General features: G+C 39.1%; 1 protein-coding gene across 1 annotated transcript in view; it reads left to right on the top strand.

Annotated features, from left to right (window-relative positions):
* LOC124620355 (molybdenum cofactor biosynthesis protein 1-like) overlaps window positions 1-23,337 on the top strand; it is a 66,107-nt gene extending 42,770 nt beyond the window's left edge. The window contains exon 7 of the mRNA XM_047147028.1: window positions 23,282-23,337. Within this exon, the coding sequence (XP_047002984.1) occupies window positions 23,282-23,337 (56 nt within the window). The remainder of the gene's footprint in view (window positions 1-23,281) is intronic.
* Window positions 23,338-23,559: the final 222 nt, after the last annotated feature.

The raw sequence follows: 23,559 nt of genomic DNA, 5'->3' as shown, positions 1-23,559 counted from the left end.
CTTGCAGTAATGCCACTGGCAATCATAAACTGTGTCTTACTTTAATTAGCAAATCCAAAACACCAAGAGCATTTAGACACCAACCAACCAGCTTTGCCACTGAGGTACACGAATCAGTCTTAAGGCATGTATGAACAGTGCCATCTTCAGAGAGTGGTTCCAGGCAGAGTTTGTTCCAGCTGTAGTAAATTACATGGAAGGAAATGGACTTCCTTGAAAAGCGCTACTTCTTGTGGACAGTGCTCCTTATCACCCAGGTGATCTGCAAGATGGGGATATCAAAGTTGTATTTCTCCCACAAAATGTCACATCTCTATGTCAACCGATGGACCAAGGTATTCTTGAGGCGATAGAAAAACATTACAGACGCAAGATGCTGGAATACTGAATAGGTGTGATTGATGCTGCAGATGATTTTGTGGAAGCTCTTAAAAAAATTGATGTTTTAAGTGTTATTCATTGATTGCTGAAGCTTGGAATCTAATTCCTCCAGTTCCTCTTGTTAGGTCTTGGAAAAAACTCTTAGATCGTAAGGCAACCTAAGTGGTGGGAAGGAGGAGGCAATACCGAAACTCAAGCTGACATAATTTTGGTGAATTTACTGGAGAAGCTGGTTGTAAAGACACACACTTCGAAGACATTGAAGAGTGGATGGAAAATGGCATTTTTTCATGTGACTGAGGATGAAATCGTCCAAATTGTGACCGATCATAAAGCGTTAGAACACTATGTTTCTGATGATGAATCAGAGAAAAATATTCCTCACACATTCTGTTACGAAGTGATCCAAACTGCCCTGGAGTACATCAGCCAACAGGAGGAGACGATTTATCCTGAAATAGTTTGATTTCAATGGTGGAGATGTATTGTTGCAGCAATAGTTTCTCAAGCAAAAAAACAAAAAAAAAAAAAGACATTCGTGACTTCGTTACCAAAAAATAAACTCTAATGAAGCATCCTAGAACTTCTATGTCCATAACTTAAAAGGTTTTTTTTTTTTTTAATTTTCTTGAAGGTTCCTCTAGACAGACTTTTCGTTCCTTTGAGTAATCTCTAGATTTGTTTCACAATTTTGTTCAGTAGTTTATTTTTTATTCAAAAGAGCAGGTAATAAAATTAAAACTCCTGTTTTTTCCTGCTGCCAAATAAGGGAGATTTTTTTCTGTGAGAATGCAAAATAAACGAGCTTTGTTATACAGCATTTAAAAACTTTGAGTTTTCAATCATAGTTTGGTGCCTTTTTAACATGTCAACACAATTTTTTCAGTAAAAAAGTACAGGGTTGTTTGCAACTGTATCAGAAACATTTTACATACCCTACGCACGTTTTACGATCGTATTTCGCAATATTGACACAATTTGGAGTGTTCACATGTGAAAACAGGGGGACTTTGATTTATCTGAAATTTTCGTTATCGGAACCGGCCACCGTCCTGATCATTTCGGATAAACAGGAGTTCACTGTAATAGACTCCTTGCAACATGCTGTGTCATACAGCTAGGAGCAGCCAGACTATGGCATTGCCATCCTGCGCATAGGCTGCCATTAACACTCAAGCAAATGACTGCATGCGAAGTGGTGCCATGATCGAGAAGTATGGACTGCTAATGAATGGTGTCACATTATGTTCACTAATGAGTCCCAGTCCTGCACTGCTCCAAATGACTATCGTGGAGAAGTTTGACAGTGACCCGGGGAGACTGGGAGAGGTCCCATTCTTCCACATTTTTGGGGGGGGGGGGTCACAAAGGAGCCCCATGGTGTGGGGAGCCATTGGGTATGACTTCAAGTCACGGCTTGTAATGGCCGAGGGAACTCTGATGGTACAGCAGTGTGTAATAGTATTGTGGTGCTATTTTTCAACAGGCCAGTGCTTGTCCACATGTAGTATGTGTCTCTTTAAATTGTCTGTGTGATGTTGATATACTCCGGTGGCCAGCAAAATCCCCATATCTGTCCCCGATAGAACATTATGGGACCAACATGGACGTCAACTCCGTCCCACTGCCTGTATCCATGATTGCAATGTCCAGTTACAACAGTTGTGGATCACCTTTCTCAGGAGGGTATGCAGCAGCTTTACGACATCCTCCCGCACTGTCCAGGCCAGACAGGGTGCATTGCTGTATTGATAAGTGGGCTCAAACTGATAAGTTCTGTGTAAATTTGACTCTGTTTTGTTATCACTGAAATAACATCACATATCCTCTAAATTCGCTATGTTTCAATTTGTTTTCTCCCCACCTTCTGAGTGTCTCACTTTTTTTCAAGCAGTGTAATTTAAGACAGACATAAGAATATGAAAATGGGATGGCATATCACATTGCTATTCAACTATGCCCCTAAGAAAATTGTAAGGTAATGGAGAAGAGCAGGTGCACTATTACACTGACTAGAACGTAAACTTAAAGATAGAATTATATTGTGTAACCTATACCGATGACATAATACTAATTGACAAAAACATTACTGATGTCCTAAAGCAATTTGAAATATTAAGGGAGCAAGCTAGGAAAATTGGACTACTAATTTCGCCTGGAGAAAAAATTCTTGGCTGATACCAAAATGGCACTAGTTGAACTTATATAGGCAACAACATAGTATTTGGTGTTAAAGAGTTTAAATAATTAGGTGAAAAAGACCACTGAACATCATAATGAAAAGAAGGCCATAGAATCCAGACTTCAGAAAATACAAACTGTCTCTCAGTTAACTAAAAGTATTTTTCCTGGAACTTTAAAATCTAACATTGTACAACAGTGATCAAATTAGAATTTCTTTATGCATGAGAGAGACTCTTTGTCCAACACAAGACATGAAAACAGCAAACTGAATTAGAAGAATGTAAAATTGTAGTAAAAATCTTAGGCCCAAGAATAAAAGATGGAACACATCACACAGAACCCAGCGTGAAATCTCCAGGCAAATTCCTAAAAACTCTAGTTACAATGTGTCTCCAAAGAATCCAACTTGTGGGACATACAGAAAGAATGTGTCCAAACAGGCAGCTCATTGGATTCCCACATACTTGAAAAATAAGATCCAACTGATGAAAACAAACAGGAAGAGACCTTAAGAAATTGGAATCACTACATTTACAGTATTCTGATGTAGTGATGAGTCACACAGAGTGCAGTTTCACAGTAGCTTGATCGATGCTTGTACTTGTGTATGTAGTATATGCAAGTGTGTACAGCGTCTATTCTGGTGTACTCACAATATGCTAATTTAGTGGCCGAGCAGTAAACCGGATCCCTACTCGGTTCCAGTGTGCTGTGCTAATTATTCTTCTTCACTTGACATTTATGCTTGGAGCTGCAAGAGAGGTCATTTTCCAGATAGTGCCACAAAAACAACAAATTCTCAGATATCAGTTTAACTTACACGCTTCAACATCATAGACAACATTTCACATTAATATGTTGCAGAACACTAGATTAGTGTTAAAATTGCCAGAGTAAACATTGTTCTCCATGTGACAGATTGTCACCCGACGTCCAAAATCGATAAATTTTATATCTCTGCACAGAGAAGCAGCTGGTTGGTCATTGTCATGTGTGGTGCTAATCAATTGGTGGAGCTCGTTGCTGGCACAGTGTCACCACAGAGTAAGTGGCCCCTCATCCCAGCAGGTGGCGATGTTTTAACACCCGTATAGCTCCCCAGACTTACCACGTCTGTGGATAACTCCGTCTCTGCACAGAACTTCCCACATTTCCCACACAGTGGGCCATAGTGTCTTTTACACACAATAAATCTTCAAACTTATTTCATTGGCTAAGTTAAATTTCGAGTGTGACATGCTATTTCGTAAAAAATAGCAAACGGTAGACATGGATGTTATTGTGACTCTTTCCTAAGGCAACATTTGTGTATTACACTTGTAGAAGTGCACTGCAAAATAAAACAGTAGACCATAAGTTCAAACAATGGAAACTCCAGGTTGGAATATCAGCAGTGTAGGAAAAGATAGAGTGCTAATTACCATAAAGATGGCACGTTAAAATGCAGACAGGCACAGTTAAGACACTTACACATAAGCTTTTGGCCACAACCTTCATCAGAAAAAGAAATAGAAATACACACCATTCATTCACACAAGCAAGCACACCTCACACACACATGACCGCCAACTCCGACAGCTCAGAGCAGAATGCTAGTCTGTAAGTTTGCTACACAATAAAATAATTATTCTGAGCTACAAGAAAAATGGATTCAAAGAACTAAACTGCTTGAAGAAAAAAAAGGGAAGCTCCCTGAAGCAACGTAGTTTCACGAGTGTGCATACCAGTGGTAAATTATGAGAGTCGCAACTCTCTGAAATGGATACAAAGGCCACCAGATTGCATTAGCTTTGTTTGTGTCTCGGATTGTTACCATGAATGGTAGGAGCTATAAGAGATGTGAAGAGTGTAAGATGTTGAGTGATCCCTGTGAAGGACACAGATGCCCTGTACTTCTGTGAGTCAGCATTATCAGCACGTAACAAAATTTGAAGGGGCCTAATTGTGTGTCTCCATTTGCCAGGCTGATTGAATTATGCAATATGCAGATTTGTGAGACATTCAGATGTGGTAGTGGCCCCATGTTGGACTGCTTGGGAACGTAAGGGCGGCGTGCTTGTCAGCAAGCTTCCAGTTGACCGTGTCTGACGAGCCCATGGGAGAATCGCTGTAATGTACACCGAGCACATTGTAACCCTTTCACACCTGCACCTGTCATGTGATCAGCAGTGAGTCACATTCTGCAAGACCCGCGATTGCAGTTGTCAGTCAGTATGACAACGACATAGGGAGAGGGCGTGTGGGGCAGCATCGGATATGACTTCAGGTCACTCTGACAGCACAGCAGTATGTCATGGACATCCTATATCCTCATTTGCTACCTCCATGTCCAACGGAGTTACAAGAGACAGAGCAGTGAAAACATATCCAGTTGTTGACTCACAAAATGATTTTGAGCTGTGACGCATATAGTCTTAAGTGAATCATTCATACAAAAAGAAAAGAAGAAGAAGCTAAAGTCAGAATGTGAAAAAATTGGAGAATGGAATAGATATTTGAAGACTTCACACTTGAAACTCCCAGTTTTCCTATTGTGAAAGTGCCTTTGTGACCATATGCATTTCACTGACGATAAACTTTTTTTTTTCCCCCTGGGTCTTGGCTCCATATTTTTTCATCCAGTTGAGTCAGAATACTTGCATAGTATTTGTGAGGTATTGTTTCAGTCTTGCAAGCTAATCTAAAATACAAATCCCTTTTGCATCCTAGAAAACAATGACCACTCTTTCTCTCCGATGAAGTCACCTTGGCTATTTTTGTGCAACTGCTGTTTCATTTCGGTCATCTCTCATCCACGGGAACAGATTGGTGCATAGAATCAGTTGTGTGTCAGATTGTCCCAAATTGTTTTTCACATTAGGTTGTAGTGAGGCTTCAACAGATATGCCACTCACTTTCTGGTACAGCCACGGCATCAACTGTTTTGCACATCTTTTTAATTACTGATCTTGCAATATCACACTGTGTTCTTTCTCAGCATTTTCATATTTGATTGTAATTCTAGGAAATTGTTCATGAGTCATCTTACAGACATATGCCACATATGAATTCAGCCACCCATTCCTTAACTGTTGACTATGAAGGAACTCCCCTCATGAACCATGGACCTTACCGTTGGTGGGGAGGCTTGCGTGCCTCAGCGATACAGATGGCCGTACCGTAGGTGCAACCACAATGGAGGGGTATCCGTTGAGAGGCCAGACAAACATGTGGTTCCTGAAGAGGGGCAGCAGCCTTTTCAGTAGTTGCAGGGGCAACAGTCTGGATGATTGACTGATCTGGCTTTGTAACATTAACCAAAACGGCCTTGCTGTGCTGGTACTGCGAACGGCTGAAAGCAAGGGGAAACTACAGCCATAATTTTTCCCGAGGACATGCAGCTCTACAACTAGACTAGAGGAAGAGATCGGTTGGTAGGACATGTTTTGAGGCATCAAGGCATCACAAATTTAGCATTGGAAGGCAGCGTGGAGGGTAAAAATCGTAGAGGGAGACCAAGAGATGAATACACTAAGCAGATTCAGAAGGATGTAGGTTGCAGGAGGTACTGGGAGATGAAGAAGCTCGCACAGGATAGAGTAGCATGGAGAGCTGCATCAAACCAGTCTCAGGACTGAAGACCACAACAACAACAACATGAATGAACTGACTCCTAATAAGCAAGATGATGCCTGTAGAAAAGTACAGCAAAACAGTAATCTCAAAAAAGGACAGGATAGACAGCACATTCTGTAGGACATATTAAAAATGATTGGTAAAAGAGACTTGGCGTGTTAAATGCAGCTTTTGATTACATGATAATTGAATTGGATAGATAAACAATCTACTCGCTAAGTGGCGGCAGAACACACACATAAAAGAAGATTATAATTAGGCGAGCTTTCAGAGCCAATAGCTCATTCTTCAGGCAGAAGGGTTGAAGTGGAAGGAAGAGGGGTGAAGGATAGGTCTAGGAAAAAGGTTAGATTTTGAGAAAGTTACCCAGAACTGCAGATCAGGGGAGACTTTCCAGATGGGATGAGAAGGAAAGACTGATTCCACATCTACATACATACTCCACTAGCCAGCATATGGTGCATGGCTGAAGGTACCCTGTCTCACTACAATAGTCTGAATAAAATTACTTGATAGTTGACATCAATCACTTGCTGCAACAATGTTGCCACATTGGCTACCAGCTACCGTTTGGTTACAGGTGACAACAAACAAGCGGCTCACTTCACAAATTATGTTAAATGTTTAACACAGAGCAATTTTTCTAGTGGCTGGTGCAAGGTATGTCAGAAATGTTGGATACTCTGTTGACTATTGATTTAAAGTGACCAGTGACTGAACTGGGGCAGACAACGCGTTTTGTATCCCTGACTGTAAACTTGTGTCCTAACCCAGCTGAGAAAATTGTGGTCAACAGTCTGCAGCAGTACTAATATCATTATCGCTTTGTTCATGGCGATTAAAGCTAACCCTTAAGGGTAAACTCAAGACAACAAAAACTCAATTTCAGGGCTGAAAGCAAATTGAAATTTCTCCGTGTCATTTGTTACCTGTAACTATCCTTAAACTAGCTGCACATGCTGCCATGTTTGAAACCAGTGAACAGTCCATGTGGGCCCTTAGTCGTGGATTATAGATGACTGAGACAGATTCCAAATGAAGAAATAATGACAAGATGAAAAATAAGACCAAATAGAACAGGCAAAACAATGATGAAAAATGATGCAGCGAAGTATTAAAAATAAAAAAATACATTTAAACCAATTAATTGAATGAAAATAATAATCACACTCATTTGGTTAGATTTAGAATTAAAAATTTTGCTACATTGATGAGATTCAAACCTACGACATGCTACACATTAGATTAATCTGCCAACCATTGTGCTATGCCACAGCACTGCATGAAGTATTTATATATGTGAATGTAGTGACCCAGTTCCAACTATGAATTGCAACCTTAAAAATTTCAGTTTCACGCAGTGTAGTGAAAAGCTTATCTAATGTAAGATGATCTCTGTGAATATGATAACTATAAGTATGATACTGAATTACACCTTGTGCTGATTTATTCAGTAGTGTTTGGTTAGTGCTATGAATGAAATATGTGTCTTTCATTAGCATTGTTAATGTGTGTTGTTTTTGGTGTAGTTATCATGTGTCATGAAATACATAATAAAAGTGTCGGGCTCATAATTCGGGATACAAATACATCAAGAAAGAATGCTGTACCAGGAATTGGAAGTGACTGGCCAATTTTGGTGGATTTTGGCAACACCAGACAGTTCAAGTGTGACGCTGACAACTCTTATTGGCGTTTGAAGTGCCATCTATCAAGTAATTTTAATTCGACTGTAGTCAGTTCCTTTCCCGTTCCATCTGCCAATCGAGTGGGGAAAAAGTGAATGTCTATATGCCTCTCTATGAGTCCTAATTTGTCGTCTCTTATCTTCGTGGTCCCTATGCGTAATGTATGTTGGTGCAAGCAGAATTGTTCTGCAGTCAGCACAGTGTTCCTCAAAATCCCTCCAGGGATTCCCATTTGAGTTCCAGAAACATCTCCATAATACTTGTATGTTGTTGTTTCAACCTACTGTTAACAAATCTAGTATCCTGCCTCTGAAATACCTCAATGTCTGCTTTAATTTGACCCCTTGCGCATCCCAGACACTCAAACTGTACTCAAGAAGAGATCACACTAGCACCCTATATGTGATGTCCATCACAGCTGAGCCACACTAGTAAAATCCACCCAACAAACGAAAGATGATTATTCACCTTCCCTACCATGACCCTCACAAGTTTGTTCCATTTCATATCACATTGCAAAGTTATGTCCAGATATTGAAACAATATGACTTCTTCATTCATGACACTACTAATGCAGGATTCTGGCATTATGGATTTGTTTTTCCAACTCATTTGCAGTAACTTATATTTTTCTACATTTAGGGTTAGCTGTCATTTATTGCACCAACTGGGAACTTTGTCCAAGTCATCTTTTATCCTCCTAAATCACTCAACAATGACACCTTCCATACACCACATCATCATCAGCAAACAACCATAGATTACTGTCCACTTTGTCCATCAGATCAGTTATGCACATAGAAAATATGAGTAATAGCGCTCCTAGCACACATCCCTGGAACGATCCTAATGATACCCTAGTCACTGATGGACACTCACCGTCGGGATAATGTAGTGGGTTCTATTACTTCAGAAGTCTTTGAGCCACTCACATGTCTGGGAACCTATTCCATGTGCTTGTACCTTTGTTAAAAGTCTGCAGTGAGGCACTATGTCAAATGCTTCTCGGAAATCAAGAAATATGGAATCTGGGTTTGTGAATTTTTGATGGCAAAGTTAGAGGAGCAATGCATCTGCATTAAATTTTCCGTGAAACTCAAGAAAACCTTTACAGAGACACACCAAATGATGCAGGGAGCCTATAGCAATGAGTGCTTAAGCCATACTCGGTGTTACGTATTATTCACACGTTTTAAAAATGGCTTTACAAAAGTCAAAAATGATCCTTGTTCAGGACGCTCTTAGATGTCCCCTGATGACGCTTGTGTCAGGAACGTCAACGAAATTGTGTGTGCCAGTCGAAGATTCACTGTCCGAGAGATTGTAGAAGAATGTAACATTTCAATTGGATCATGTTATGAAATGACACAGCATCTTGGAATGCATTGTGTTGCCGCCAAGTTCATTCCACGGCTCATGAGTCAAAACCAAAAAAACTTTTTGGATCTCACAAAAGAGAATGAGATGTTCCATGTGAGAATAGTATGACCCCTGCAGACTTCTTTTTATTTCCAAAGTTGAAAAGGATGAAGTTTTGCAATGGTAGATGAGATAAAAGAAAATTCGTAGACGGCACTTTATGCGACCCAGCAAGAGGTGTGTCAAGACTGCTCCTGGAAGTGGAAATGATATTGGGAGCAGTGTATCAATTGTGGAGGAGAGTATTTCGAAGGAGACAATCCATAGTAACTAAAAGATAAGCATAGAAAATTTTGTGGACAAAGTTCTGGAATTTTTTGAACAGACGTCGTATGACAAAAGAGCATGCTGAGTTGCCCATGAGTGATGCTTTGTACTAATTTGTGGACATAAACTTATTGGTCACCATGAAACTGATTAGATTCAAACCCAGAATATGTACAAGAATTCTGCAGCAAACTGATGTTACGGATTGGTCTGTAATTTCGTAGGTCTGTTCTTTCGCCCTTCGTATTTACAGGAGACGCCTCTGTATTTTTTTCCCCAGTTGCTTAGGTCTTTCTGCTGGGTGAGAGATTCACAATAAATACAAGCTAAGTAAGGGTCCAGTGCCATATAGCACTCTTTGTAAAACCAAATTGAGATTCCATCTGCAACTGGCGACTTATTTGTTTTTAATTATTTCAGGTGTCAGGGATGCTTACGAGGGTGGTTTGAAAAGTTCTTGAAACAGAATAGAAAAAAAGTACTTATGTCACTGAAACTTTTTTGTTTTTCAATGTACCCTGCTTGTAGATTAATTCACTTGGTCCAACAGTGTTCCAATACCTTGATCCCATCTCGACAATGATTTTCCTCCAGGCCTACAAAATAGTTATCAATTCAGGCTACCAATTCTTCATTTAAGTGAATCTTCATCCACAAAGAAAAATTTTCAGTTTAGGGAAGAGGCACGTGTGGCAACAATTCATACCTTAGTTTGTGTAATTTTACCATGGCGATGGCACACGCGTGTGAGCGTGCATTGGCTTGATGCTAGATGACTTTCTTCCTTATTAAACCTGGCCTTTTTCGCATACCTTTTGTTATAATTTGTCCAGAAGGTTAGCATAGTATTCTCCAGTAATTGTTTGCCCAGTGGGGAGACAATGTACAAACAGAATCCCCTTCTCATCCCAGAACACTGATGCCATGATCTTCCCCGCTGAAGGAATTTGGTGGCGCATCCCAGAACACTGACGCCAAGTCCTTCCCCGCTGAAGGAGTTTGGCGGCAGAGATTCAGCATGTTTCCACTGCTTTGATTGTTGCTTTGTCTCTGGGGTATAGTAGTAAAACAAAGTTTCTTCGTGGTCACAAACCAGCACAAAAGATCTTGTTTGTTTCTCCTAAAACAGGCCAAACATTGTTGTGATATGTCCATTCTCATGCGTTTTTGACCCAGCGTCAAGAGTCGCGGCACCCATCTTGTGAATACCTTTCAGATACATCTGGCAAGCGTGAGCAATTTCATGCCCTCTAAATTGGTGATCCTCCTTGATCATTATGCGCACTTTTGCAATGATTTCTAGAGTAGTGACACATCTTGGCTGACCTATTCATGGATGATCATCATCTAAGCTCTCCTGACCAAATTTAAATTCATTTATCCACTTGGCAACAGTTGAAGACAAAGGAGCAGAGTCCCCTGGTGTATTCTGGAAATCGGCATGAATGTCCTTCGCTTTCATACCTTTCTTTATGAAGTTCTTAATTACTGCTTGAATCTTGACCCCCCCCCTGTACCGTCCCGTCATTGCAGATCACTACACAGGAACAACAACAGAGCCGTGTCACTGCCACAGCTCTCTTCCAAGAGCACTGACATGGCATGTGTTTACAGGCAACAGTCCAACGAATATCATGTGAACAACTTGTGCTAGCGCTGACCTCTTGTGGTGATTGTTGTTAGGTGTCTTTGTGCTATTGTCAAATGACGGTATGTTTATATGATTCTCTTGCATGAATGATTTCTGGAATGCAAAATTTAAAACATTTATCTCCTACTGCCACACCAGACTGGTCAAGTGACTTGATGGAAAACTTTGACTCACTTAGCGATTTTACATAGGACAATAATTTCCCCTGCTTCTCAGCCAGATCTTTTGCTGAGGTATGACAGTGGTAGTAACCTTTCCTTGTTGGCATTTGGCATTCTCTTTTGAACTAAGAGTGCAGTAGCTTTTCCTTCCTCAGTATTTTCTGAATTTCATTGTTAAACCACAGTGGCTCTTTTGCATCCATAATTCGTTTACTAGGTACAGACTTGTTGAGAGTGCAATTCACGATCTATTTAAGCTTTGACCATAATCTCTCTACGTCCATCTTAATGGAACTAAGTGATGTCAGTTCTGTCTAAGTGAGATGCTAACATCTGCTTATCTGCTCTTTCTGGCATGAACATTTTCCTAGCCTTCTTGACTGATTTATTAATTTTTGTAGTCTTAGTTATTATGATGTTATCATGATTATTAATCCCCATCTCTATGCTGAAGTCATTGATGATATCTGGGCTGTTTGTAACTACAAGGTCTAAGATATTTCCATTGCATGTGGCGTGCCAAACTAGGTGCTCAAGACAATTTTCGAAAACCACATTCAAAAGTGCTTCACAAGATTGACTGCACCCCCTGAAATAAAGCCATAGGCTACTATCTATACTCAGTAGGCTAAATTAACCTCCAACTAGCATTGCATGATCTAGGTATTTACGTGCTACTGTCTGTAGACTTTCTTTGAATGGCTCCAAAACTGTCATAGCAGAACCGGGTGGATGATTAAAACATCCATTAATTAACGTGATTTCACATAGACTTGTTATAGGCAACCAGGTAACTTCACTGTCACAATCAGCTTTGACCTCAGTAGAGACAATGGACACTCCCTCTCCTACAGTGTCTAACCTGCCTTTCCGATATATATTCCATTAATCACTAAATATGTGAGAGCTTTCTACTCTGGGTTTCAGCCAGCTCTCAGTCTCTGAGAATAATTTGAGTGGGAGACTTTCCTGGATGGCAGTAAATTCGGAAACTGTGTTACAAGTACTTTGACAACTGATAAAATTTTGACAATCTACACTGGAGTGAATTCAAAAGATAAACCTCAACCAACATTGAATGTATCTTGGTGATAAAGAGCCAAAATAAATAAATTGATGATTTTATTCCATTTCATCTGATTGAATGAAACACACACAGCATAACTACTCAGAAAACAACTATAGTGCGGATTACATTTACTATCATACATGTAGCACTCTGAGAACATTTCACCTTGTCATAGTAGTCCTGTGTTTTGGAACTAGGCAGTGCTTCATTTCACAAAGCGAAAGGAATAGCTTGTGTAAAAAAAAAAAAGAGGAAATAGTGGTTGCTGGTGTTTTTAACACTATCATTCAATTTAGTTCCTACTGTGAACTTTGCAGCTAGGATATGTAAATGCTCTGAGACTGCTATTGATAATATCTTTATGAACAAATCTAGGGGAAAAAAGTCATATCACAAAACCAATAGTAAATGGACTATCTGATCACGACGTGCAGCATCTTGTGTTAAATGTTGAAACTTGTCAGGATAAAAAAATATTAAATCTGAGTACAGGAGGATAATAAATAAGCCAGAAATTGAGGAATTCAGGAAATTGCTCAAAGACATGAACTGGAGAGATGTTTACCTGACTCAAATGGAAAATACAAAGCATTTATTAATAAAGTTACCTCCTCTTTTGAAAATTGTTTTCCCCTAAAGGTAACTCAGATCACACAGAAGTCAAAAGATAAACCATGGATTACACAAGGAATAAAGATATCATGTGGGGCAAAAAGGAGACTGTATCTACTACCTAGGAACATTTCTGATATTAGAATTGTAATGCATTGCAAAGAATACTGCAAAATATTGAATCAAGTAATCCAGAAATCGAAGTAGCTTTATTAAGAGAAAAAGATAATTGTATCGGGCAACAAAATAAGAACTGTATGGGATATAGTGGAGACAGAGAGAAGTGGGGCCAAAAAGGAAGTGGAACAGATAGCTCTAAAAGTAAATGAGACTTTGGTAACAAGTGCATGTAGTGCTGTAAATCTCTTAAGCAAGACTTAATTTTTGTTACTGACGGCTCGGGGTTATCAGGTTCGGTGAATGGTGCAATGGAGTATCTGGGACCAGTCTTTGAAGAACATCGTGTAGAACCTATTCGAGGAACTTTGAATTCCAACCATGGCTTCTCAGTATACTTACTCCTTAATGAAATTTGATGCAAGTTATATATCTATATTTCCAACAAATAGCTCAATACATATTATCAATACTAGGAATAAGAACAATCTACATAAAGACCTAAAATCACTTATGTTGGTCCAAAAGGGGGCCCAATATTCAGGAACACACATTTTCAATAAATTACCAGCAACCATTAAAAACTTGGTTTCAGATAAAGCACAGTTTAAACAGAGTTTGAATGACTTTTTGATAGGCAATGCCTTCTACTCTACAGATGAATATCCTAACAGAGACTGTTAGGCCAGCGTAAGTAAAAATATGTTAGATTTAAGTTTTGACAGTACTTGGTTGCAACAGTCAATATTAGGTATTTTGTGTATGCTAAATTTATTAATAGTGCATAACATAAATTTATTAATAGTGCATAACAATGTTTCCCCCCCCCCCCCCCCCCCCCCCCCCCCCCCCCATGAACCATGGACCTTGCCATTGGTGGAGAGGGTTGCGTGCCTCAGCGATACAGATAGCCGTACCGTAGGTGCAACCACAATGGAGGGGTATCTCTTGAGAGGCCAGACAAACGTGTGGTTCCTGAAGAGGGGCAGCAGCCTTTTCAGTAGTTGCAAGGGCAACAGTCTGGATGATTGACTGATCTGGCCTTGTAACAATAACCAAAACAGCCTTGCTGTGCTGGTACTGCGAACGGCTGAAAGCAAGGGGAAACTACAGCCGTAATTTTTCCCGAGGGCATGCAGCTTTACTGTATGATTACATGATGATGGCGTCCTCTTGGGTAAAATATTCCGGAGGTAAAATAGTCCCCCATTCGGATCTCCGGGCGGGGACTACGCAAGAGGATGTCGTTATCAGGAGAAAGAAAACTGGCGTTCTACGGATCGGAGCGTGGAATGTCAGATCCCTTAATCGGGCAGGTAGGTTAGAAAATTTAAAAAGGGAAATGGATAGGTTGAAGTTAGATATAGTGGGAATTAGTGAAGTTCGGTGGCAGGAGGAACAAGACTTCTGGTCAGGTGACTACAGGGTTATAAACACAAAATCAAATAGGGGCAATGCAGGAGTAGGTTTAATAATGAATAGGATAATAGGAATGCGGGTAAGCTACTACAAACAGCATAGTGAACGCATTATTGTGGCCAAGATAGATACGAAGCCCACGCCTACTACAGTAGTACAAGTTTATATGCCAACTAGCTCTGCAGATGACGAAGAAACTGAAGAAATGTATGATGAAATAAAAGAAATTATTCAGATTGTGAAGGGAGACGAAAATTTAATAGTCATGGGTGACTGGAATTCGAGTGTAGGAAAAGGGAGAGAAGGAAACATAGTAGGTGAATATGGATTGGGGGACAGAAATGAAAGAGGAAGCCGCCTGGTCGAATTTTGCACAGAGCACAACATAATCATAACTAACACTTGGTTTAAGAATCATGAAAGAAGATTGTATACATGGAAGAACCCTGGCGATACTAAAAGGTATCAGATAGATTATATAATGGTAAGACAGAGATTTAGGAACCAGGTTTTAAATTGTAAGACATTTCCAGGGGCAGATGTGGACTCTGACCACAATCTATTGGTTATGGCCTGTAGATTAAAACTGAAGAAACTGCAAAAGGGTGGGAATTTAAGGAGATGGGACCTGGATAAACTAAAAGAACCAGAGGTTGTACAGAGATTCAGGGAGAGCATAAGGGAGCAATTGACAGAAATGGGGGAAATAAATACAGTAGAAGAAGAATGGGTAGCTTTGAGGGATGAAGTAGTGAAGGCAGCAGAGGATCAAGTAGGTAAAAAGACGAGAGCTAGTAGAAATCCTTGGGTAACAGAAGAAATATTGAATTTAATTGATTAAAGGAGAAAATATAAAAATGCAGTAAGTGAAACAGGCAAAAAGGAATACAAACATCTCAAAAATGAGATCGACAGGAAGTGCAAAATGGCTAAGCAGGGATGGCTAGAGGACAAATGTAAGGATGTAGAGGCCTATCTCACTAGGGGTAAGATAGATACCACCTACAGGAAAATTAAAGAGGCCTTTGGAGATAAGAGAACGACTTGTATGAATATCAAGACCTCAGATGGAAACCCAGTTCTAAGCAAAGAAGGGAAAGCAGAAAGGTGGAAGGAGTATATAGAGGGTCTATACAAGGGCGATGTACTTGAGGACAATATTATGGAAATGGAAGAGGATGTAGATGAAGATGAAATGGGAGATATGATACTGCGTGAAGAGTTTGACAGAGCACTGAAAGACCTGAGTCGAAACAAGGCCCCCGGAGTAGACAATATTCCATTGGAACTACTGACGGCCGTGGGAGAGCCAGTCCTGACAAAACTCTACCATCTGGTGAGCAAGATGTATGAAACAGGCGAAATACCCTCAGACTTCAAGAAGAATATAATAATTCCAATCCCAAAGAAAGCAGGTGTTGACAGATGTGAAAATTACCGAACTATCAGCTTAATAAGTCACAGCTGCAAAATACTAACACGAATTCTTTACAGACGAATGGAAAAACTAGTAGAAGCCAACCTCGGGGAAGATCAGTTTGGATTCCGTAGAAACACTGGAACACGTGAGGCAATACTGACCTTACGACTTATCTTAGAAGAAAGATTAAGGAAAGGCAAACCTATGTTTCTAGCATTTGTAGACTTAGAGAAAGCTTTTGACAATGTTGACTGGAATACTCTCTTTCAAATTCTAAAGGTGTCAGGGGTAAAATACAGGGAGCGAAAGGCTATTTACAATTTGTACAGAAACCAGATGGCAGTTATAAGAGTCAAGGGACATGAAAGGGAAGCAGTGGTTGGGAAGGGAGTAAGACAGGGTTGTAGCCTCTCCCCGATGTTGTTCAATCTGTATATTGAGCAAGTAGTAAAGGAAACAAAAGAAAAATTCGGGGTAGGTATTAAAATTCATGGAGAAGAAATAAAAACTTTGAGGTTCGCCGATGACATTGTAATTCTGTCAGAGACAGCAAAGGACTTGGAAGAGCAGTTGAATGGAATGGACAGTGTCTTGAAAGGAGGATATAAGATGAACATCAACAAAAGCAAAACAAGGATAATGGAATGTAGTCTAATTAAGTCGGGTGATGCTGAGGGAATTAGATTAGGAAATGAGGCACTTAAAGTAGTAAAGGAGTTTTGCTATTTGGGGAGCAAAATAACTGATGATGGTCGAAGTAGAGAGGATATAAAATGTAGGCTGGCAATGGCAAGGAAAGCGTTTCTGAAGAAGAGAAATTTGTTAACATCCAGTATAGATTTAAGTGTCAGGAAGTCATTTCTGAAAGTATTCGTATGGAGTGTAGCCATGTATGGAAGTGAAACATGGACGATAAATAGTTTGGACAAGAAGAGAATAGAAGCTTTCGAAATGTGGTGCTACAGAAGAATGCTGAAGATTAGATGGGTAGATCACATAACTAATGAGGAAGTATTGAATAGGATTGGGGAGAAGAGAAGTTTGTGGCACAACTTGACCAGAAGAAGGGATCGGTTGGTAGGACATGTTCTGAGGCATCAAGGGGTCACCAATTTAGTATTGGAGGGCAGCGTGGAGGGTAAAAATCATAGAGGGAGACCAAGAGATGAATACACTGAGCAGATTCAGAAGGATGTAGGTTGCAGTAGGTACTGGGAGATGAAGAAGGTTGCACAGGATAGAGTAGCATGGAGAGCTGCATCAAACCAGTCTCAGGACTGAAGACCACAACAACAACAACAACAACAATATTTCATTCTGAGAGCGTATTAATTCTGTAAATATTAGCTTCTCCAGTTTACTGTATTGTATTCACCTATTTTGACAATCTCATGACAAATGATCAGGGTAGTATTCATTATATTAAAATGTTTTGTGTTATACATTCTGACATGTTCCACACCCTTGAGAATCATCTCATTTTTTCGGTGTATGTAACGAAAACTGAATCAAATCAAATTCAATCACCATCTCTCATCATGTAATAACTTCACTTCTTCTTCTTCCCTTGTCGTCTCCTGTTTTTCCAGTACTCGTCCATCTCCTCCTCATGTTTTTCCCCCTTTATTCTATTCGTGTTGTTCTCAATCCCCTATTTCTTCTGCATCGAAAGCCTTTTATTTTTATTTTTTTTTTTTTTTATCGAGGTGAGTCTTTATGGACTGCGTGGTAACAACCGACTTCACTGTAGTGCCCAGGTCTTGTTCTTGCTCCAGCTTTGACTTCCTGCCAGTATCTTCTGAGCCCCTCTAAGAAGTACCTTTTTATGCCCTTCAGATAAGGGTCCTCACTGTCTTTCGGATGTTGATGCCATGTTAAAACCTTGGTAGTTGGTCACCAATCTTCTAAATTTGTTCCTTTCAGGAATTTCTCTCTGAGATACCAATCTGCTTAAGATCTTTTTCACATTCTTTGAACCATCTCGGCGTCGTTTTCTTAGATAGGATGAAACTCTGTATTCTTTTTGATAGTCGATCACCGTCCATTTTCATGAGATGACCATAAAATAACAATCATTTCTTTGTAATGGATGCTGTGATAGGTTCTGTCTTGCTGCACGATTCCTCATTTGCTCTCATTCGCCATTGTCCATCGACCCATCTATTACCTTAGGATTTTCCTTAATATCCTACACTCACGCTTTTCCAGCCGCTCAGCTTGACCTTGTCTATTCGTGGTCAAAGTTTTGGATGCTTATAAGCCCTCAGGTTTTACAACTGTATTATTATGTTGGAACTTGGCCCACATACTCATAGACTTTTTGTTATAAGTATTCTTTGTCAGTTGGTATGCTTGGTCTAACTTCCTCATCCTGGCAATTGCTTCTTCTTTTAATCCATTCTCCTGGTGGATGACTTCACCGAGATACCTGAAATTCTTAACTCATCTGATTTTTTCCCAGGTTGGTTATCATCCATTCAGGTCCGTTACAGATGTTCGTTATATATTTTGTCTTTTGAATAGAGATCTGGAGTCTAACTTTTTTCAGCAATTTCTGACAGCCTATTTATCTTGTTGACTGCTGACTCTTTGTTGTTAGCAAAAATGGCCAGGTCAGCCACAAAATCTAAGCAGTCAATGCACACCCCTTTGTTCTTAGGACCAAGTCTGAACCACTCTTCATTTGTTTCTTCTTGGGCTAATAACTTTCTCCACTCTCGAGTGACCTTTTCCAAGACACAATTGAAAAGGAGAGGGATAGTCCATCTCCTCGTCTTATGTCCGTTCTGATTGTAAAGGGTTCAGATACCTCACCCATAAATTTAATTTTTGACACTGTGTTAGTAAGAGTTTGTTTGATCAGCTTTCTTGAGGTATTATCCATCCCAAACTTTTCCAAAATATTCATTAATGCCTGTCAGTCGATGGAGTCATATACTTTTTGAAAATCAACAGACATGACCACATAGTTATTTCTTCCAGTTTTTTGGACCTGATGATGTTCTTCAGGTTAAAGATCTGTTCTGCGCAAGAATTGCCCTTTCGGAAACCAGCTTGATAGTCCCCAATCAGTTGGTTACAATGACCTTCTATTCTATTCTGTATCACTTTGGAGAGAATCTTATGTGGAACAGATACTAATGAGGTACCCCTATAGTTACTGACATTCTATTTATCACCTTTTTTGTGTAGACGATGGATTAAAGCTGACTGCCATTCAGTTGGTATCATCCCAGCTCTCCAGATCTCCTCAAAAAGTTGGACTAGTATATCTAGAGTTTCATTATTTGCCAGCTTCAGTAGTTCCACCACTATTGAATCCTCTCCAGCTGCCTTATTATTCTTAAAGTTGTTGATGATCTCTTTGGTCTCCTCTTTACTAGATGGAGATTAGGGGTAGTTTGTGGATTGGGGCACATGCAGGGAATCTTTCTTTCGGTTCATCACAATTAAGTAGGTTTTCAAAGTAACGAGACATGATCTTGCAGTTTTCTTTGTTGGTCAGGCCGAGTGTGGTGTGCATACTGTAAGACCTTCAGTACACACACCATCAGATTATTTGACTTGTTGCTCTAACGAAGTAAGCGAGTGTCAGCAGTATGTCTCGTGGTCTTATCATGGTGTGTTTATCTTCTGCCATTCGGTCAGATGATAGAAATGCCACTTGCACGCTTAGAGTAGCAGATTGACGGTGACCAACTTTAAACAGAATTTGATTAATTTTCACACACATTTACTAAAATAATAACAAATATAAAAATTACTTAACTTGGTTCTGGATGCTATTTACAATTGACAATCTGAAGTTCTTTGGGATTGGTACGTTAATCTTATTCTCACATATATTTCAGATACTTGACAAAAGTGTCTATACATTTATCTTCATGGCTATGTACAGGAATATGGTAATCTTATCAGGCGCAGACTGAATCTTGACTATGGACTGGTACAGACAATTGTAGAACTCGACGGACTGGTACAGACTAATGCAGACTGGTACAGACTAATGCAGACTCATACAGACTGGTGCAGACAAATGCAGACTGACTGATCGAAGGTCTTTACACTCGTTATAATACCTCGCACGTTCATGTATCACTGCGCGAGTGTGATGCGCGAGGAGAAAATGTTCTATGTTAGCAGCAATCTCATTGGCTGCGTTACATATTAATACGCGGATCGGCGGAAGCAGAATTTGGTCCGTCTCTATGGCAGCGCCATCTCATAGTGCGGAGATGGACGAGCGCTGCGCCTGCGCTGTTTTGCTTAGCGGGGCGCACTCTAGTGGGAAATTTGTGTACGCGCCGAATATGTGGAACTATGTGCACAACACTGAGCTTTCCATTTTCGTCTCTAAAACAAAAACTAGGGGCTTGGTATCCTTTCAAATTCGATTTGAACGCCTGATAGAAGTCTCTGACATTGTTTATCTGGAAACACTGATCGATCTATTCTAACTGCTGTTTCTCATGCAATTGCTTAGACCTTCATAGAGTTCTGGCTGCATATTTTCGAACTTCATGGAATACATCAAAATCATCAGGACTCCTGGTAGAATTCCACTTTTTCCATGCACTTGCTGTTTGGGCCACCACCTCACCACAAACCTCATTCCACCATGTATGATTCCTCTTTTTAGCTGTCAGGATTGTAGTATTAGCTGCTTGTTGGATCATGGAGGCAATGTCTGCCCATTTATGGGATTCAACTGTCAGTTACTGGTGGCATTGTTCCAATATGTTTTGATTGATTTTGAGCTTCGCAATATCATATTTATGAATTTTATTTCCGGTTTTCACGGTCTTATTGAGAGGGATGAAATTAATTTTGATCTTGGAGAGGTGATGATCCTTTTAAATTCAGTATTTTATCTGTAAAAAGGTTTCTTTCTATTATTTCTGATTGTTTGATGTTGTTTCTTTCTTATTTCTGTAATCCATGCTATCATTGAGTCCTTCTTCCAGAACTACTCATTCAGTAGAGGTCTCTAAAAAAAAATTAATCTTCTTTTAGCCATTACTTCTGATATTTTCTTAAAATTTTTGTAGATCTCCTCATTACTTCTCATTTTCCAGCCATCTGTAGCTTGTATTGCAACCATTATTTTCTAATAATGCTCCTTTGAGGAACCTCTGTTCTGTCCAGCTTATAGTTCATCATTAGGCATCCTCATCCATATAAACATCCTGGTCATACCACTGTGGGATAGTGTTTTAGTTTTGTTTTTTTAGTTGTACATTTCTTGTTGTAAATATCCTTTATAAAACGATTTGCTCTCTCCAGTTTGCTGACTCTTGCGTCTACTGTTAATTCTTCTAGTCCATTTTGTTGTACAGTTTGTCCAATATATTTAAATTTACTTCCTAATGCTATTTTACATTTTTGTTTTTCTAAGAATGTTGATGCATTGTTTGAAATTGTCATCAATGTTGTTTTTTCGGCTGAAATTTTGGGACCAGCTCTCTTTGCTATTTCTTCCAAAAGATTTCTTTCAATAACTGTCTGTCAGATTTTTTGAAAGTATATCAGAATCATCTGCAGAAGCCAGGCAGTTTACCTTAATTCCATTTGTTATTCGTCCTAAAATTATTGGTTCAATTTTGTAATTTTTTTTTCTCCAAATTCCAGATACTTTCTATTTTTTCTAGAATGCAGTGTTACAGTAAAGGTGATAAACTGTCCCCTTGTCTAACACCAGTTTTTATTTCAAATGGTTGAGATACTTCTCCCATAAATTTAGCTTCAGTCATCCTATTTGCTAGTGTTTTGAGGATTATGTTTGCTTTAATACAAAATTCTTTGATGATTTTACCTATAATTTCTCTGCCTACCAAATCAAAAGTTTTCTTGAAACCAATACATGATACTATTATAGGTTTGGTGATTAGCAGTCTGTGGAGGATTATCGATTTTCTAATAAACATCTGCTCTGTGCAGGGTCTTCCCTTTCTAGAGCTCCTCGAGATTCTCCCAGTTATTTGTCTAAAGTTTCTACAACTCTGTCCAGAGAATTTTTGATAATATTTTGTATACCACTGGCAGAAGTGAGGCATCTCTGCCATTGTTGACATTTTGAGTGTCCCCTTTTTTTCATAGCTGTGGATTAATGCTTTCCATAATCTCTTCAGCTTTCCAAATGTTCTCAAACAGCAGTTGTAGATCATTTGTGTGTTCTGACTATTTCAATAATTTTGCTGTAGTGGAGTCTTCATTTGTTGCTTTGAAGTTTTGGAAGATTTGATGGCTTCATGAATTTATTGTTCTGTTAGTGGAAAATCTTCCTCCAGATGTTGTGGGACTGCTATTATATATTGCTACAATGTGCTGTTATTATTGTTGTTGTTGTTGTTGTTGTTGTTTGGTTGCCTGTTCTTCAGCACTTCCTTTCTGTTTCCTTTATCTATTTGCCGCCATTTTAGCCCATTTACCGGTATTTTCAGCTTGTTCTTCACTTATTTGACCTTTTGGTGGCTCCTCTTGAAGAGATCTTATTTCTCAGCATTTAAAATTACATCATCTGCTGCTCTTTCGCAACTGAATTTCATCATGTCCATCTTCCTTGACTCAAGATCCTGAATTTTCATCCTTAATTCTTGAACAGTCTCATTTCTCTTTTTGTGTTTTCCAGATGAAGAAACTTTTGGTCCTCAAAGCTAAGATTAGTATCAGTTTTTTTATTTGTTTCTGCCTATGGCTGCTATATCTCTTTAGTTAGAATATTTTCTCTCTCTGTATTTGATTATAGTCTAAGTCTGAATATTTTTATAAGTACATTTATTGCTGTAGCAATGAGTAAAATATATTGTATTGCACTGCCTGTAGCATGTAGCACCATTTTGACTTTTAGTCCTCTTGCTGTACAAAAAGTAGCTTTGATGATTACTTAATGCAAGTATTTTGTAAGAGCTGTGGAACGGTTAGTATCTGTTTATATTTTTCTGATTAATTCAAGCTCGTCAATGCACATCCTGTGTTAAGGAAATATTTGCACTGAATTTACTGTGTGTTAAATATAAGCAGTGGATCCATTGGGGTAGTCTGTTTGGTAGAAATATGTCAAGGTGAACAAAACAGATGGTGAAGGAAGAGAGGGAAAAGATCAACATTTGCTTCTCATCAGCATTATAACTGGGTTGCAACATTCAGTGAAAATTATCTGTGACAGGAAGTTGTCATAAATACATTTTTTGAAGAAACTTTATGTTTGTATAAGCATTTATTAAATTTAAAAAGTTGGATTTCATCTGTTAATACAAAAGATAATGTTTTGCATTGCAGGCATGATGAACCTGTCAAAGATGAAGAATCGGCCAATGATTCTTATTGGAGGATAACAGTATGTATAACTTAAACTTGAGATTCTTGAAAATAAAGCTAGTCAGTATTTCTTAACAGTACTGATTTAAATACATCTAAAAGATCGCTGTTACCTAAATGAAAGTTGACAAGCAAAGTCTTAGTGGACATTTGTATAAAATTGTCATAGGTGTTATTTACAAGAAGAGTAAATAGTTTCAATAGAAATGTGGTGAGACATTTAACAAATGTCATGACCA

The sequence above is a fragment of the Schistocerca americana genome, chromosome 6, assembly GCF_021461395.2.
Source record: "Schistocerca americana isolate TAMUIC-IGC-003095 chromosome 6, iqSchAmer2.1, whole genome shotgun sequence".
Lineage (NCBI taxonomy): Eukaryota > Metazoa > Arthropoda > Insecta > Orthoptera > Acrididae > Schistocerca > Schistocerca americana.
This window is presented reverse-complemented; position numbering and strand designations above follow the sequence as displayed.